Source organism: Heterocephalus glaber, unplaced genomic scaffold, assembly GCF_053883595.1.
Source record: "Heterocephalus glaber isolate CG9 unplaced genomic scaffold, H.glaber_assembly_v1.0 deba00001666, whole genome shotgun sequence".
Lineage (NCBI taxonomy): Eukaryota > Metazoa > Chordata > Mammalia > Rodentia > Bathyergidae > Heterocephalus > Heterocephalus glaber.
The window spans coordinates 16594238-16609226 of record NW_028258406.1 but is presented as its reverse complement, the minus strand read 5'-3'; the positions used below and the strand labels follow the sequence as shown (position 1 = coordinate 16609226).

Genomic DNA, 14989 nt, shown 5'->3' with positions numbered 1-14989 from the left:
CGCCATCTTGTGACCCTCCTCCTCCGCCATCTTGTACCTCTTCTTTGTCTCCTTTCACCTCACCACATGGCCCTTCTCCTCCGCCATCTTGTGACCCTCCTCCGCCATCTTGTGACCCTCCTTTACCTCCTCCTACCCCATCCCCTGCACCTCACATCTCCCCACCCCACACCCGTTCTCGCTATCCCACCCTTCCACCTTTAGCCCTGGCCACACAGATGCCCCTCCGAGAGGTAGCCGGGACTGAGGGCATTGTTAGAGTACATGTTCCCTTCTCTTTCTCTGACCTTTCTCAAATTGAAAAACGCCTAGGCTCCTTTTTCTCTGATCCCGATGTTTATATCAAAGAATTTCGCTACCTTACTCAGTCTTATGATATGACCTGGCGAGATATTTATACAATTCTTTCAACTACTCTCTCCCAGAGGAACGCCAGAGGGTCTGGAGGGCAGCCCAGGCAGCAGCAGATGATTTTCATGCCACAGATCCAACTAAACTAGTGGGTACCCAGGCAGTGCCAGATACTCAACCTGATTGGACTTACCAGGATGGAGACCCAGGCAGAGATCTCCGAGACTACATGATTGTTTGTCTCGGAGAAGGCTTAAAGAGAATTTCACAAAAGACAGTTAATTTTGATAAAATTAGGGAAATAACTCAGGGACCCCAAGAAAATCCAGCACAGTTTCTTTCTAGGTTGGCTGATGCTCTTCAAAAATATACCAAAATTGATCCCACCTCTCAGGCAGGCACGATTGTTATTAACACCCATTTTATTTCACAGTCTGCCCCTGACATCAGGAGAAAACTAAAAAGGGTTGAGGAGGGCCCCCAGGCCACACAAACTGAGCTCCTCAATGTTGCTTTTAAGGTGTTCAATCACCGTGAGGAACAAGCAAAACAACAAAAAGTGGCCAATTACCAGATGCTGGCAGCAGCCCTACAGGGTAAACCACCATCCTGCAAAAGGACATTTACTCGTGATGGGCCTCCTGGGGCCTGTTTTAAGTGTAATCAGACTGGACACTGGGCTAGAGAATGTCCCAATCCCAAGCCACCGCCTGGCCCTTGTCCCGACTGCAAGCAGACGGGTCACTGGAGGGTTGACTGTCCCCTTCGCCAAAGAGGTAAGAGGCCATCCCCTCCTCAAACCCAGTCAGCAGGTGTGGAGACGTCTCTGTCAGAGCTCATCGGCCTGGCGACGGAGGATTGACGGTGCCCAGGGTCATCTACAGCCCCCACGGCCATCACTCTCAATGAGCCCAGGGTAACTGTCAGCGTCTCAGGTAGGCCTATTTCATTTTTACTTGATACGGGGGCTACCTATTCGGCCTTACCACAGTACTCAGGTCCTACACATCCCTCCACGGTAACTATTGTGGGAGTTCAGGAAATACACTCAAGCCCACTAAGTACACCACCCCTAGCTTGTTCTCTGCTGGGCAGTACATTTTCACATAGTTTCTTGGTTATTCCTAGCTGCCCTACCCCCATCTTGGGGAGAGATATTTTAACTAAATTTAGGGCTTCACTCACCCTTCACTCAGCCAATTTAGACCCTACCAGTATTCTGCTGCTCCTGGCTGCCCCCCTGACAGATTCAACTCCCAATCTAACTTCACCTTCTCCTAGGGAGCTTTATATTGACCCCTCAGTCTGGGACACCTCTACCCCTTCTGTGGCTAAACATCACCCTCCCATTCAGATCTCTCTCAAAGATATCACTCAATTTCCAAATGTTCCCCAATACCCTTTAGCATTAAAACATTTAAAAGGATTAAAGTCTGTAATTACCAGTCTACTCAACAAGGGACTTCTCAGACCAACTCACTCCCCCTACAACACTCCTATCCTTCCAGTTTTAAAAACAAATGGTTCCTACAGATTAGTACAAGACTTAAGAGCCATCAATTCTGCTGTACTTCCTTTACACCCTGTTGTTCCCAACCCCTACACATTACTGTCCCATATCCCCTCTTCTTCACGTTATTTCACGGTTCTAGACCTCAAAGATGCCTTTTTCACCATCCCCCTACACCCCAACTCACAAAATCTTTTTGCTTTCACATGGACTGACCCTGATACAGGACACTCTCAACAACTTACTTGGACAGTTCTTCCACAGGGTTTCCGGGATAGTCCACACCTCTTTGGACAGGCCTTGGCTACTGACCTCTTAAAGTTAAACCTGTCTCCCTCTAAGCTGCTCCAATATGTAGATGACTTACTTTTGTGCAGCCCCACCTTCACACTCTCTCAACAACACACGGCCTCATTACTTAATTTCTTATATAAAAAGGGGTACCGAGTCTCTAGGGACAAGGCCCAACTCTCCCAACTCACAGTACAATACCTTGGGGTTAAGATCTCATATCAGCAACGAGAGATCACCTTGGACCGTAAACAACTTATTCGGGACCTCCCCATCCCCTCCTCCAAGGCTGAGATCCTGTCTTTCCTGGGGCTCGCAGGCTTTCTCCGCTTATGGATAGCAAACTTCAGTCTACTTGCTAAACCCCTGTATGATGCTTCCAAGGGAGACCCAAATGAACCTATAAATAATACTTCTATCAAGGGACCATTTCTCAGGCTTCAGGCTGCTATCCTCTCTGCCCCAGCACTGGCTCTCCCAGATCTTCAAAAGCCATTCATTCTGTATGTCACTGAACGAACAGGATTGGCTTTGGGAGTTCTGGGACAAAACATAGGATCACACTTTGCCCCAGTTGCCTACCTGTCTAAACAGCTTGATTACACAGTCCGAGGCTGGCCTACATGTTTACGTGCTCTGGCGGCCGCTTCCCTCTTAGCCCAAGAAAGTTCCAAACTTACCTTTGGCCAACCAACGACAGTGAAGTCACCCCACCGCCTACAGGACTTACTCACTCATTATAGCCTCTCACACCTGTCCCCCTCTAGGCTACAGCTCTTCCATACCACTTTTATAGAAAACCCATCTTTCTCTCTTCAGTCCTGCCCCTCCCTTAACCCAGCCACTCTCCTTCCTGAGCCTGTTCAGACACTCTCCCACTCGTGCACAGAAACAATTGAAAACCTCCTTCCCTCTCTCCCTAATGTCTCCTCAGAGGCTATCTCAGACCCAGAATTCACATGGTTTATTGATGGCAGCTCAATTTCCAGCCATGTGCCTGGCCAGAAGGGGGCAGGATATGCAATAGTTTCTTTCACACAGACCATTGAGGCTAACACACTCCCACACAACACTACCTCTCAACAAGCAGAATTAATTGCACTCATCCGAGCTCTTACTCTAGCTCACAACAGGCGAGGCAATATTTATACTGACTCCAAATATGCATACCACATCCTACACTCTCATAACTCCACTTGGAGAGAAAGAGGCTTTATGACCACAAAAGGGACACCCATTATTAATGGACGTCTAATACATGCCCTTCTCCAAGCGGCCACCCTCCCAACACAAGTGGGGGTCATTCATTGTAAAGGACATCAATCATCTTCCTCTCCTATAGCTCAGGGAAACAACAGAGCAGATCAAACTGCCCACAATATGGCACAACAATGTGTTCCCCAAAGCCAAAATCAGTTGTTAATCATTCCACCCTTAAAACCTAACTACTCTCCTCAGGAAAAGTCCAAATACATGAAAAAGGGTGCTACACTAAGAAATGATTGGCTTCTATATCGGGGACGCCATGTCATACCTGATGATCAAATAATTCCTCTCCTCACTGACATACATAACTCACTCCATATAGGAACCCAACCCCTCCTGCACCTTCTCAGGCCTTTTCTATACCACCCATCCTTAGCGTCACACACACAGACAATAACACAGGCCTGTCCCATTTGCTCAACCACCAGTCCCCAAGGTGGCTTTCAAACACGCACAAAGACTCACCAGTCCAGGGGACAACTACCAGGAGAAGATTGGCAAATTGATTTCACACATATGCCACCTGTAAAAAAGGTTAAATATCTCCTAACCTTGGTAGATACTTTCACGGGGTGGATAGAGGCCTTTCCCTGCAGGTCAGAAGGAGCAGCTGCTGTAGTTCATGTGCTCCTAACAGAAATCATTCCTCGATTTGGCCTTCCACGTTCCATTCAATCAGACAATGGACCTGCCTTCATCTCTCAGATCACCCGACAGGTAACAGAGACACTCAATATACAGTGGAAACTACACATCCCATATCGACCTCAATCATCAGGCAAGGTAGAACGAGCCAATGGGTTAATTAAAATTCAGCTAACTAAACTCTCAATAGAGCTCAAACAAAATTGGATTACCCTCCTCCCTTTAGCTCTCATGAGGCTTCGCTCGACACCACGAAAACCATTAAATTTAACCCCCTTTGAGTTGATGTATGGACGACCTCTCTTGTTTTCTAACTTACCAGACCCATCACCAGCACTTGCTGATTATATCCCAACACTTAACTATGCCCGTCGTCTCCTTCAAACTCTGGCTAACCAAACTCTCCCCTTTCCGGACTCGTCAGGTATTCTACATCCTCCTCCTCTTTCTCCAGGTGACCAGGTATATCTCAAGACCCTGTCCCCAAGACCCCTCCAGCCACATTGGGAGGGACCTTTCACTGTTTCATTAATAACTCCTACTGCGGTAAAACTCCAGGAAAGAGTCCCCTGGTTCCATCTTTCCAGGATAAAAAAGGCTCCTCCAGATTCCCAGATAAAACAGCCTGAACAACAATCTAACACTGCCAGATACTCCTCTATTTTCACAGGACCTACTAAACTCAGATTATTCCGTACTCTCACACAGATTCCAGAGGAAAGTTAACCTCTCTCTCTCATTGACATCTCTAACTTTATCGGCTCAAAATCCAATTGACTTTCCTAGGTAATACGGATACACATCCTCTTACAGCAGCAGTTTCGGGCCTTCCTTGAGTGTGCTCTGGAAAACGTCGCTTGGTGCTCCCCACAGGACGACATCCCTGAGACAATCTTCCAGTGGGTAACAGACCTCTGGTTACAGGGAACACTAGCTGATTTTTCATGTTTTGAGATAGAGCTCTTTTCTTTTCTCCTCATTTGCTGTTTGTACACACACCTTCATCTGCCTCAAGACATTCCCCTTTGTTAGGGGACCCATGGGGTATTGTGATTCCATATACACAGGGTCACCTACAGATATCCTCAGCCTTCTCTTATTAATTCTTTCGGGCCTTCTCTTTGGGATTGGGCTCACTGCCACTGCCCCAAGAGACTGGAAAACCATAGACAAATATATTCTGGCAGCAATATACTACCTCATCATTACCCTCATTAGTATTATTGGTTGTCTACAGTAATTTATCAAGGGTAACTAACAGCTGTCATTAGGGCTCCCTCACAAGTTTTTTTTTCTCTCACGGTAACCTATTACCTAATTATCACCCTTCCCAGTATTCTTATTTGTCCTCACAAATACACAAAATGTTTCTTCACTCCTCTCTCCTTCCCTTTGACAAGACTCTTCACCATTCCATCATACACTACGGGGTCCACATCACAATTCTCCTAAGTGCCCTCATCTCCATCTTCCTCTTTCCTCTACATGCAGTTTCCATGGCCCCACCCTTACCCGTCAACCCTACACACATATACAATGACCTCCAATTGACTCACTCCTCACTTCCACACTATCTAGATAACATGCTCCAGCTAACCCACTCTCTATTAAATCAATTCAACCCATCTCTAGCCAGTAACTGTTGGCTCTGTATGTCCCTATCCACTGCTTCTTATACAGCCATCCCGGTACCTGCAAAAGTCTGGGCTACAACCAGTCTTACTTACCATCCTCAATATAAGATGGGAAACCCTTTACAGTTATTTAATAAACAGTCCCTCACCAACTTTCACATCACTGATATGACAAGAAGAACACAAACAGGTCGTGCAGCCCAACTCCTTCAATCGTACATGGCTAACCTGTCTCTATATGAGAGTAAGGAAAAGCCTATACTTGGACCTATAGCTGGTAACATCATCTTGAGCTTTCAGGCCCCACTTTGTTTTCAGCGTAACTTGTCCATGGGCTCCATGTTGGGACACCTTCCCTCTTGGAAGTGTAATTACACATTACAATTACAGGCCCCATCAGGTCATACTAACTACAAGGTCACCCAAAATGCCCCCTTTGTTCAGCCTGTCCGCTTCACTGGGGCTCCAAAAATTATGACACAGGGTCTTCTCAGCAAAGATTCTGGGTTTTGCAATGGTCGACATATGCCCTGCATGACTATACATCCCTGGACTCCTTGCAACACAGCCCCCTCAGTCTCAGAATGCCTCCTTATTCCAACATTTAACCATTCTCCAGAATGGCTTCTGGTAGATACCAGGAGATTCTTCCTCCAATGGGAAAATAAGACCAACAATGCCCAACAAATTTCACGCCAAAGACCTTTTCAACCCTTAACAGGTGCTGTGCTGGCAGGAACACTAGGAATATGGGAAATGGAGAATAACAAACTCACACATCTTTTCGACATACACAACCAATTCTGTTTACCCAGTCAAGGGATCTTCTTCCTTTGTGGAACTTCGGCCCACCTGTGCCTGCCAACTAACTGGACAGGGACTTGCACTCTAGTTTACCTCAGCCCGAACATTGATATAGCACCCAATAATCAAACTTTATCAGTGCCAACAAAAACACAGGTCAGACACAAACGAGCTGTCCAATTAATACCCTTACTTGTAGGACTAGGCATCACTGCTGCTTTAGGGACAGGAGTAGGGGGCCTAGCTACCTCACTAACTCAATTCCAAACTCTCTCTAAAGAGCTAAGTGACAGCCTTAAAGAAATAGCTAGATCAATCACAACTTTACAGAACCAACTAGATTCCTTAGCGGCTGTCACTCTCCAAAATAGGAGGGGACTAGATCTCCTTACAGCAGAGAAGGGTGGTATATGTCTTTTCCTAGGAGAGGAATGTTGTTTTTATACAAATCAATCGGGTTTAGTACGAGATACAGCAAAAAGGCTCACTGAAAGGGCCTCAAACATTGATCAACGCATGAACAATTGGGTAAATGAAAATCTCTTTTCCCTAAGTAGTTGGCTGCCCTGGCTCCTTCCTCTGATAGGACCATTGGTCACCATCTGCCTTATCTTACTCTTCGGACCCTGTCTGGTTCGCTGTTTTCAAAATTTCTTGCAGGAACGAATGAGGGCATTCACCAACCAGACAGTCACGGAATTCATCATGGCAGGGTACCAGCCAGTACGACAAATAGAAGAGGTCCCCACTTGCCATAGGCCTCATCAGATCCAGGTCTAGCCCCAATCTTCGCCCCTGGTCAACAAGAAGCAGCTCCAGAAGAAGAGACCTTCGCCCAACTGTCATAAAACAAAAGCCTGGAATGATAGGTCTTCCACTACCTCAGCAGCTATTATGTATAGTAGCTGCCCTCTTCCTATGGTGCCTTGCCCCTCCCCTGGGTGATGTCATGCCAAGATGGTTGCTCCCACCAAAGAATAAACCCTTCCTCCCAGCATGCCCCTGGTCCCACCTAGAGAGTAACCTAATACTCGCTCACCCCCTACCACCTAGTGACGTCACCGGCTCCTCCACTCCCTGATCACTACCTCACTCAACCCCACCTCAGCCCCTACAAGCCCCACCCCAGTCTCTATAAAAGACTCTCCCTGCCCCAGCCATATTGCTTTTGTCTCTCCTTTGTTCAGAGACAGCCCGGCAGATCTATTCCCCTAATAAAGGCTTGTTGTGGCCTGGTCTGGTCTTGGTCTTCGGCACTTTTACCTGACAAAACCTTGAACTGTTCTTTCATAAACTGCCACAGACCAAAACTTCCCAGAGCTCTCCTACCCTACAATTGTACCCTATTATTCTAGAAGCTCTATTAGTCTGCTCTTGGCTTTTTAATAAGGCAGTGTAAGATGTAAACAATGAGAATAGCATGTGTTTGTGGACATTTTGTCATACTACAGACACATGGAAGAGTGTATCTGGACATGTTTCAGAGAAGAGAGAGAAAGAGAGAGGGAGAGAGAGAGAGGCATACATACAAGGGGGAGTGTCATAGTGGTTCTAAAAGCTTTCATATTAGAAATCCTCTCTACCTTAAAAAGTAAGAGATTAATCAGCAGAAAAAAATAAGAAGGGAAAGAATATAACTAATAGTTTATGAATGAATATTTAGAATATATGTAATGAATGTAATGCATAGACATTTATATGATACTGCCTGTAAGAAGTGACAGTCAGATTAATAACAAATTTAAATCAACAGCAGAAAAATAATTCAAAACTGGATATACTTATAAAAGAATACAGGTTTTAAGAAAATACATGGGACTTCACAAGTTTCGTTATATTTAATACGGAAAATCTTTATGGCCAAAATTATGGAACAGAGCATGTTATCAAAAATGGATAGATTTCTTCAATAAGTTTTGTGTGAATTCCAATGATTAATACCCAAAAGACTAATAGCCAAAGACTCTGTGACTAGAGGGAGGAAGTGGGGTGAGGGAAATCAGCCTTGAGCCAATAAGCCTCTCCACAAATCTTGGAGCAGTATTTGAATCTGTATAGATATTTCAGAGCGCTAGGTTAGGCAGACTAGGGTGTTAGTCCCACAGGCTGACAAATCCCAGCCATTTCCAAAGTCCTCAAAGGGTCATAGGAGCCCTGTGCTGTGACTCCATTGTACAGTGGGAGCAGTGTGGGAGGACATGACCAGAAGACAGGCTTAAATGTCCTCTCTTTTATTCACAGAAGTTTACAATCTTAGTGATGGGTTCTCACTCCACATCTTAGAACCATCTTTCCAACCACAAAATATTCATGGGCACTTCTATCCTATCCTATCCATCCTACAAAACCTGCTCCAAACTCTACCTCCTCTATGGAAGTCTTTCCTAACCATCTTCACAGAAATGATCTTTTCCTCTGAAGTGGTGTGTTAAAGGTTTGCTTCTGCAAATATCTTAGAGGTCAGGAGTTGGGTATAAACTATATGTATTCTGTTTGTTGCAAAGAAATATTTAGAATATCAACTCTACTTCATGGCTCTAGTGGTTTCTTGGAATTGTTATTTAGCTTCTCATGTATTCACATCTTACATTTTGCAATAAATAGAACTCATACTCAAATATTAAAAATACACATTCGGGGCTGTGGAATTCAGTGGTAGAGCACTTGCTTAGCCTACATGAAGCCTGGGGTTTGATTCTCAGCATTGAAAAAAAATCACACCCACGTTCAAGGAGTACTTTTTATGCCCTATGGGTATGTTCCTGCCTAGAAAAGCTCTGTATTTCCCACAGTCTGCTGACGGACACCTCAAAAAGATACATCCAGTTGTGGTAGCGCACACCTGTAAATCCCAGCTACTCAGGTGACAGAGGCAGGAAGATTCCAAGTTTAAGGCCAGACTGGGCAACTCGGTGAGATGCTATTTCAAAATAATATTTTTTTAAAATAACTGGAAATGTAGCTCACAGGCAGAGCCCTAGCCTAGCATGTATGAGGCGCTGGGTTCATTCCCAGCACACACACACAGACAAAAAAAATACAGACAATGATACACTCCAGTCATTCCTCATGCAATCAGTCTCATTTCTTTTCTTATTCCTCTTTCCCATCATCTTTATTTCAATCATATAAACACCCCTTTGAACTTCTGTATCCCAATGATACTATTTAATAAATCAGCACTAGCAAAAAAAAAAAAAAAGGTTGCTCTCCTGATATGTGTATTGATGTACTGCTTTTTAAAAGGCCCAGTTTTATGCTTCAGTTTATATTTATTACTATTAGTGTCACTGCGCTCTTGTTAATGTCAATGTAAAGCAGTCTGTGCATTTATGAAACAAAGATATTACATCTGTCCTAAAACTCTTCTTACTCATCCAACAAAATCAATTTCTTCATTATCTCCCCATCCCTTCCTCCAACTAGAGCGAAAACTTCTCAGGAAGGGATACAAGGATTCTCTTTTGGTCAATGCTGTGTCCCTGGTGTCCACACAGTGGACTCAGCAGATACTGTTAGAATGAATGGGGGTTGAGTGAATCTCCAGAAAGACTCTCAGATTCTGCACCTCCCGGTTTCTTCCCTCTGCTAATGGTAGATGGTCAAGAATAGGAATGCTAAAGTGAGTTCCATTAGGACTCAAATCACTGGTTCACATCATATAGGGGTATAATCTTGAGCATCTTGCCTGCCTTGAGCAATCTTGCCTGCCTTCTCTCCATCTCAGTCTTCCCATCTGTAAAAGGATAGGGATATGCTCCTGATGAGCACTGAGCAATTACATGTCAAGAACTCAGCACAGCAAAGGGCACCCAGTAATTGCTAATCATGGCTCTTTTGTCCCTTTGGATCAGTGCTATCTGTACCTTTCCCTTCCTCGCCTCCTAAAAGACTAGAATTTCACAACAAAACTTATTCTGACTGAAACTCAAGTTAATGGGCTTCAAGTAAGAGCCTGAAAGTTTTTTCCTATGAATCAAGTCTATGCACTTGAGGAACAAAGCTTAGGCTCCCCCTGAGCAGCTCAGGGCCTCTCTGTTTCTGTGTTTCCTCTTGGTTTTCACCTCTGATCAGACATACTACATGGCCCAACAGCGCAGTTCTGTCCAGGCTGCTGTCAGAAGAGTTGCTTTTTACAAGCCATAAGCCAAATGGCCTATATTATACAAATTAACAGGGAGAAAAGCCTTGCTATGTCACTCTCTGTCTTGAAAAATGTATGAAAAGACCTTTTCAAGGATCTTCATATGCCATTCTGATTTTAGGAGATATTCTGTAAACTAAATATGGGCCCAGGAGAAACCACTATCCTTAATGTACATATTATTACTCCAATTTTGAATATCACTAGCTCTCTTAAAATGGAGGAAATGTCAACACTACCTGCATTGGCAGTCATTTTAATCGTTTGTTTTGCTCTTACAAATAAGAAAGTGCTCAACTAAATATTTCTTTAGAACAAACAGAATACCTATAGTTCACACCCAGATTCTGACCTCAAAGATATTTTGCAAAAGCAAATCTTTAACACACCAAAAAGAGAATCCCTGTATCCCTTCCTGAGAAGTTTTCACTCTAGTTGGAGGGAGGGATGGGGAGATAATGCAGAAATTGATTTTGTAGGATGAGTAAGAAGAGTTTTAGGACAGATGTAATAACTTTGTTTCATAAATGCACAGGCTGCTTTACACTGACATTAACAAGAGCACAGTGACACTGATAGTAATAAATATAAACTGAAGCATAAAACTGGGCCCCATAAAAAGTACATAAATATTAATATCAAATGTCATGTAAAATAACTGGCTACATTGAATACCTTTTTCTCTTTATTGAGTTGTTTTAAATTCCTACAAACTTTGCTCTCTCTGCCACAAATAATTTTGTATTATAGGATGAAGAATTAACATTAAGCTTCTGAATTTTAACTAGTTAGAATTTCCTGATCACTAAACATGTTCAAATGAGACTCATAATTAAAAACCTGCAAAACTCACAGACTAAGCAAGCACAGAAGAGAGCAGAAAGAAACATTTTTAAGCATCCACTTCACGTGGCAAAGTCATAACTGAAAAATGTGATTCCTGCTTTTAAAGCACTGGTCTTTGAGAAATGCCAACAAGGCAGACATATCAAGTTCACCTAACTCGGAAATAATCACCAGCCTAACTAAAGTAAAGGAACAGCTCTGGGCCCCACTACTGAACTGTACAAACAGATGATTACTGGTCGTGCCAGCTGTTTTCTGCAGTTCTGCACAATTCAAAGTACACTCTATGGCAGAAGGGAAGCAGAATTTAATAACAGATGATTTTTTTTAAGTTAATGATTCAGGGAGTTCTTAGAAAAGCTTCTACTTAAGAAGATGTCACTAAGAGGTCCTGTTAAAAGATACTCCCCGTCTATTAGCTCAACTCTGGAAATTCCCTCTTTCTTGTCCATTCCCGGCCATCCCAAAATCCAAATAACAAAGTTCACTGACCCTGGAGGGTACTTTTTGACTCCCACGAACTCAGAACTCTAGCTAAATATTCATTCGGGCTCCCAATAAACGTTTACTGAATTAAACGGGAGAAACGGCACTGGAAACCTAGGCTCCCAGAGCCACTGCCGGCTCCCTTGCCCCGCCCCCTTCTTCCTCTTATAAGAGGAAACTGCGAAGTCTTGAGCTGAGTCAAGTCATCCAGGATCCAGGGTCCTGGCAATAGGCCCAAAAAGCTATGAGAGCCAAGGGATCTGGGTAGTGGTTCCACACTGGGGCACCCACTGCCCTGGGAAGTGAGGGTCGCTTGCCAGGATACTAATCATACCCCTGGGAGCGGAACCAGATGGTTGGGAACCCAAGTCATTTGTGTACTGATCCCAGGCCCCAATCCCTTTCCACCACACTCCTTCCTGTTTATGGATCCTGCTCCTACAACTCCTAACTACCAAAGAGAAAACAGACGTCTCGGAAATATGTCAACACATGACATAACTTGAAAAAGCTGGCTGCTTATTGGCGCGAGTTACAACTTGCCGGGTTCACGCTGGAAAACCGGCTCGCTTTAATTACTTTTCTTTCACTAAGACATGCTTCCCTCCAGGGGCCCCGCAAAGGCCCAGTTACCGAGACCAGGTAGTCTGGGAGACAGGGCCCAAATTGTGTGGGCGGTGGGCAAAACCAAGGAAGGAAAGACTCGATCGCTTCCAAAGCGACAGGCGCCTCGGATTCACGACAATCGCGGTGGTTCTGCTCGCTCGCACAGGCGCAGGAAGAGGAAGAAGGCTCGGCACCTCCTTGCAGGCGCCACCGAGCTGCCAGACATCGCCAAGCGGCCCCGCGGTCCCGCGGTCCCGCGCCGATGCCCTAGGGTCGGACGAGGGCGTACCACCTTTGTCTGGCTTTCCCCACCGGAGCGGCGACGCCCCCGTGCAGAGAGGGTCTGACCCGGTGGGAGGCGCGGCCGCGGCTGTCGGCGCTCGGTTCCCAGCCCAGCCGCGGCCCAGGAAGGCAGCCCGAAAAGCTCAGGGCCATAGCGCGCACAGTGCGCGCCCGCAAGCCCCGGCCCCAAGCCACTTCGCCCGCGGCCGGCGCCGGGTGGAGAGCCGGGACCCGGGCGCATCCCTGCCCTTCTGGCAAGGCACTGCTGGGGCAGGCGGACCCCTGGGCCCTTCACAGGCCCCGCTTCTCCCATGGGCCCGAGGACCCCCGGCGCAGCTCGACCTCAGCCCGGCCACCGCGTCGGGGAAGGCGCGACAGCCAGCCAGACGGCAGCACCCCACACATGCACGGCCTGCCCGGGCCTCTCACCTGCCTGCACCGTGTCCGAAAGGTCGTGCCCGGGGGCAGCGGTCCTGGGAAATTCCTTCAGCTTCCTGGCACTCAGGTTCAGCCCCCCGGAGTTGGCCGCTTCCTCCAGCGCGCGCTCCAGACCCCGGTTCAAGGGCAGGTTGAAGGCCCCCCCGCCGCCGCCGCCGCCCGCCCCTCCGCTGGCTCCCGTCCCTCCGTGGTGGTGGTGATGGTGGTGGTGGTGGTGCGGATGATGATGTGGGTGCAGAGTCGCTAGGGAGAGGGCAGGGACGAAAGGTTGGGGTTCGCTTCCCGGCGTCGCCATCTTCTCCCAGGCCCCCCCGCCCCGGCCCGCCCCGCCGCTCCGCGGGGGGGGGGTCACAGCTTTCCTCGGCACGAAGCCTGGGCTCGGACGGAATCCACGCCGTGCCCGCCCGGAGGACGCCGGAGAGCGGGAGCAGGCTGCGGGCGGGCACGCCGAGCGGGGCGCGGACCCGGAGGTGGCAGCGCAGCTGGGCTGTGAAGGTTTCCTGTCCCCGGGAAGCTGCGGACTGCAGCGGCAGCGGCGGCAGCGCGCATGTGTCTCCTCGCCCGCGCCCTCCTCTCGCCGCTCTCCCCTCCTCCGCCGCCTGTTCTCTCCTCCTCCTGCCTCCGCGCTGTCTGTCCCGCCCGAGCCCGCAATACGGCCCGAAATTGGAGCTGCGCGCCTGCTCTGGTGACTACAGCCACACGCCCAATCCTGCGGGTCCCTTTGGCCTCCCGGGAGGTTTTAGGACACAAAGAATCTTAGATTTTAGGCGAGGCAACGAATGGAATTTGAAATACAGTGAGCTCCAGGGGAGGAGACTTAGCCTGGGTGTTTGACCCAGAGCCCCCAAAGGCAGTTTTCACTATTGGGTTAGCCCCACAGATGGCCCCTGCTCCGGCCTTGGGCGCTTACAGTGAGTCTAGCCTGGTGCCAGTTGAGGTAATATAAATTTTCTCTTTACATCCAGGAGCCTCTAAGTGGAGCTACTGCTACCCTCAGTCTAAAGGGAGGAATCACAAAACTTAGCTAAAGTCCTCGCCTCAGTCAGAGGTGCCGCTGGTTTCAAAATCCAGACTTCAGGGTGGCCACCCTTCCCTGTAGGCTACAGGTCTAGACTTCCAGCGCGAACTAACAAGTACAGTGGGGCAGAGTAGTTGATAAGCAACAGTGGACAGCTACAGACCCAGGAAGGAAGGACGTTTAAAAGGGGTCGTTTTTATGGTGGACAGAATACTCTGTCGTATAAACCAGAGTGCCTGGCTATGGCTGAGTGGACCCCAAATTGGGTTGTGCTAGGGCAGGTTAGAAGGCCAGTGACCCAGCGAGCTATTAAGTCTCAGCTTGAGCACGAGCCTAGGCACTGTCAGTGTCCTTGTGCTGCTTCTCCTTGTCCTGTTGGGCACAGCATTCACGTTCTGCCATGCACAACCCATTGTGAGTGCCCATGCCAAGAGAACATCTGTCACCCAAGGACAGACCAGCTGGGAGACTGATAAAGTGTCACTCCTTTCCCAAAGCTTTATCTCCGTCTCTCATACACAAAGCCTTATGGTTCTTATAGGATGATGCCTTGGGGAAATGTGGCTGGCTGGCGGTCAAGTATGAAAACGCTACAGCTTTTGTTGGGGAGGAGTGTGATGGGGAAGTTATCAGGCTGGAACTTGTCACTTCATGGACTCAGCACCTAA

The 14989-nt window shown here is 47.2% G+C and overlaps 3 protein-coding genes across 7 annotated transcripts in view; 1 reads left to right on the top strand and 2 right to left on the bottom strand.

Moving 5' to 3' along the window:
- LOC147822263 (uncharacterized) overlaps positions 1–13288 on the bottom strand; it is a 32375-nt gene extending 19087 nt beyond the window's left edge. The window contains exon 1 of the mRNA XM_087197341.1: positions 7775–13288. Within this exon, the coding sequence (XP_087053467.1) occupies positions 12714–13178 (465 nt within the window). The 5' untranslated portion in view covers positions 13179–13288 and the 3' untranslated portion in view covers positions 7775–12713. The remainder of the gene's footprint in view (positions 1–7774) is intronic.
- Lrch1 (leucine rich repeats and calponin homology domain containing 1) overlaps positions 1–13742 on the bottom strand; it is a 193645-nt gene extending 179903 nt beyond the window's left edge. For all 5 annotated transcript variants that reach the window (XR_002394648.2, XM_013072043.3, XM_004844200.4 and 2 more), the window contains exon 1: positions 13295–13742. Coding sequence is in view for 4 of the 5 variants with exons in the window: in XM_013072043.3 (XP_012927497.2) it covers positions 13295–13598 (304 nt within the window). In the remaining variant the exon portion in view is untranslated. The remainder of the gene's footprint in view (positions 1–13294) is intronic.
- LOC147822264 (uncharacterized) lies at positions 427–7240 on the top strand. Its single transcript, XM_087197340.1, has 2 exons — positions 427–1286; positions 7162–7240. The coding sequence occupies exon 1, from the start codon at positions 581–583 to the stop codon at positions 1211–1213; it is 633 nt and encodes a 210-aa protein (XP_087053466.1). The 5' UTR covers positions 427–580; the 3' UTR covers positions 1214–1286; positions 7162–7240.
- Positions 13743–14989: the final 1247 nt, after the last annotated feature.

What these genes read in the sequence shown, in the direction of transcription:
- LOC147822264 (XM_087197340.1), top strand. Translation starts at nt 581, where the DNA reads ATGATTGTTTGTCTCGGAGAAGGCTTAAAGAGAATTTCACAAAAGACA.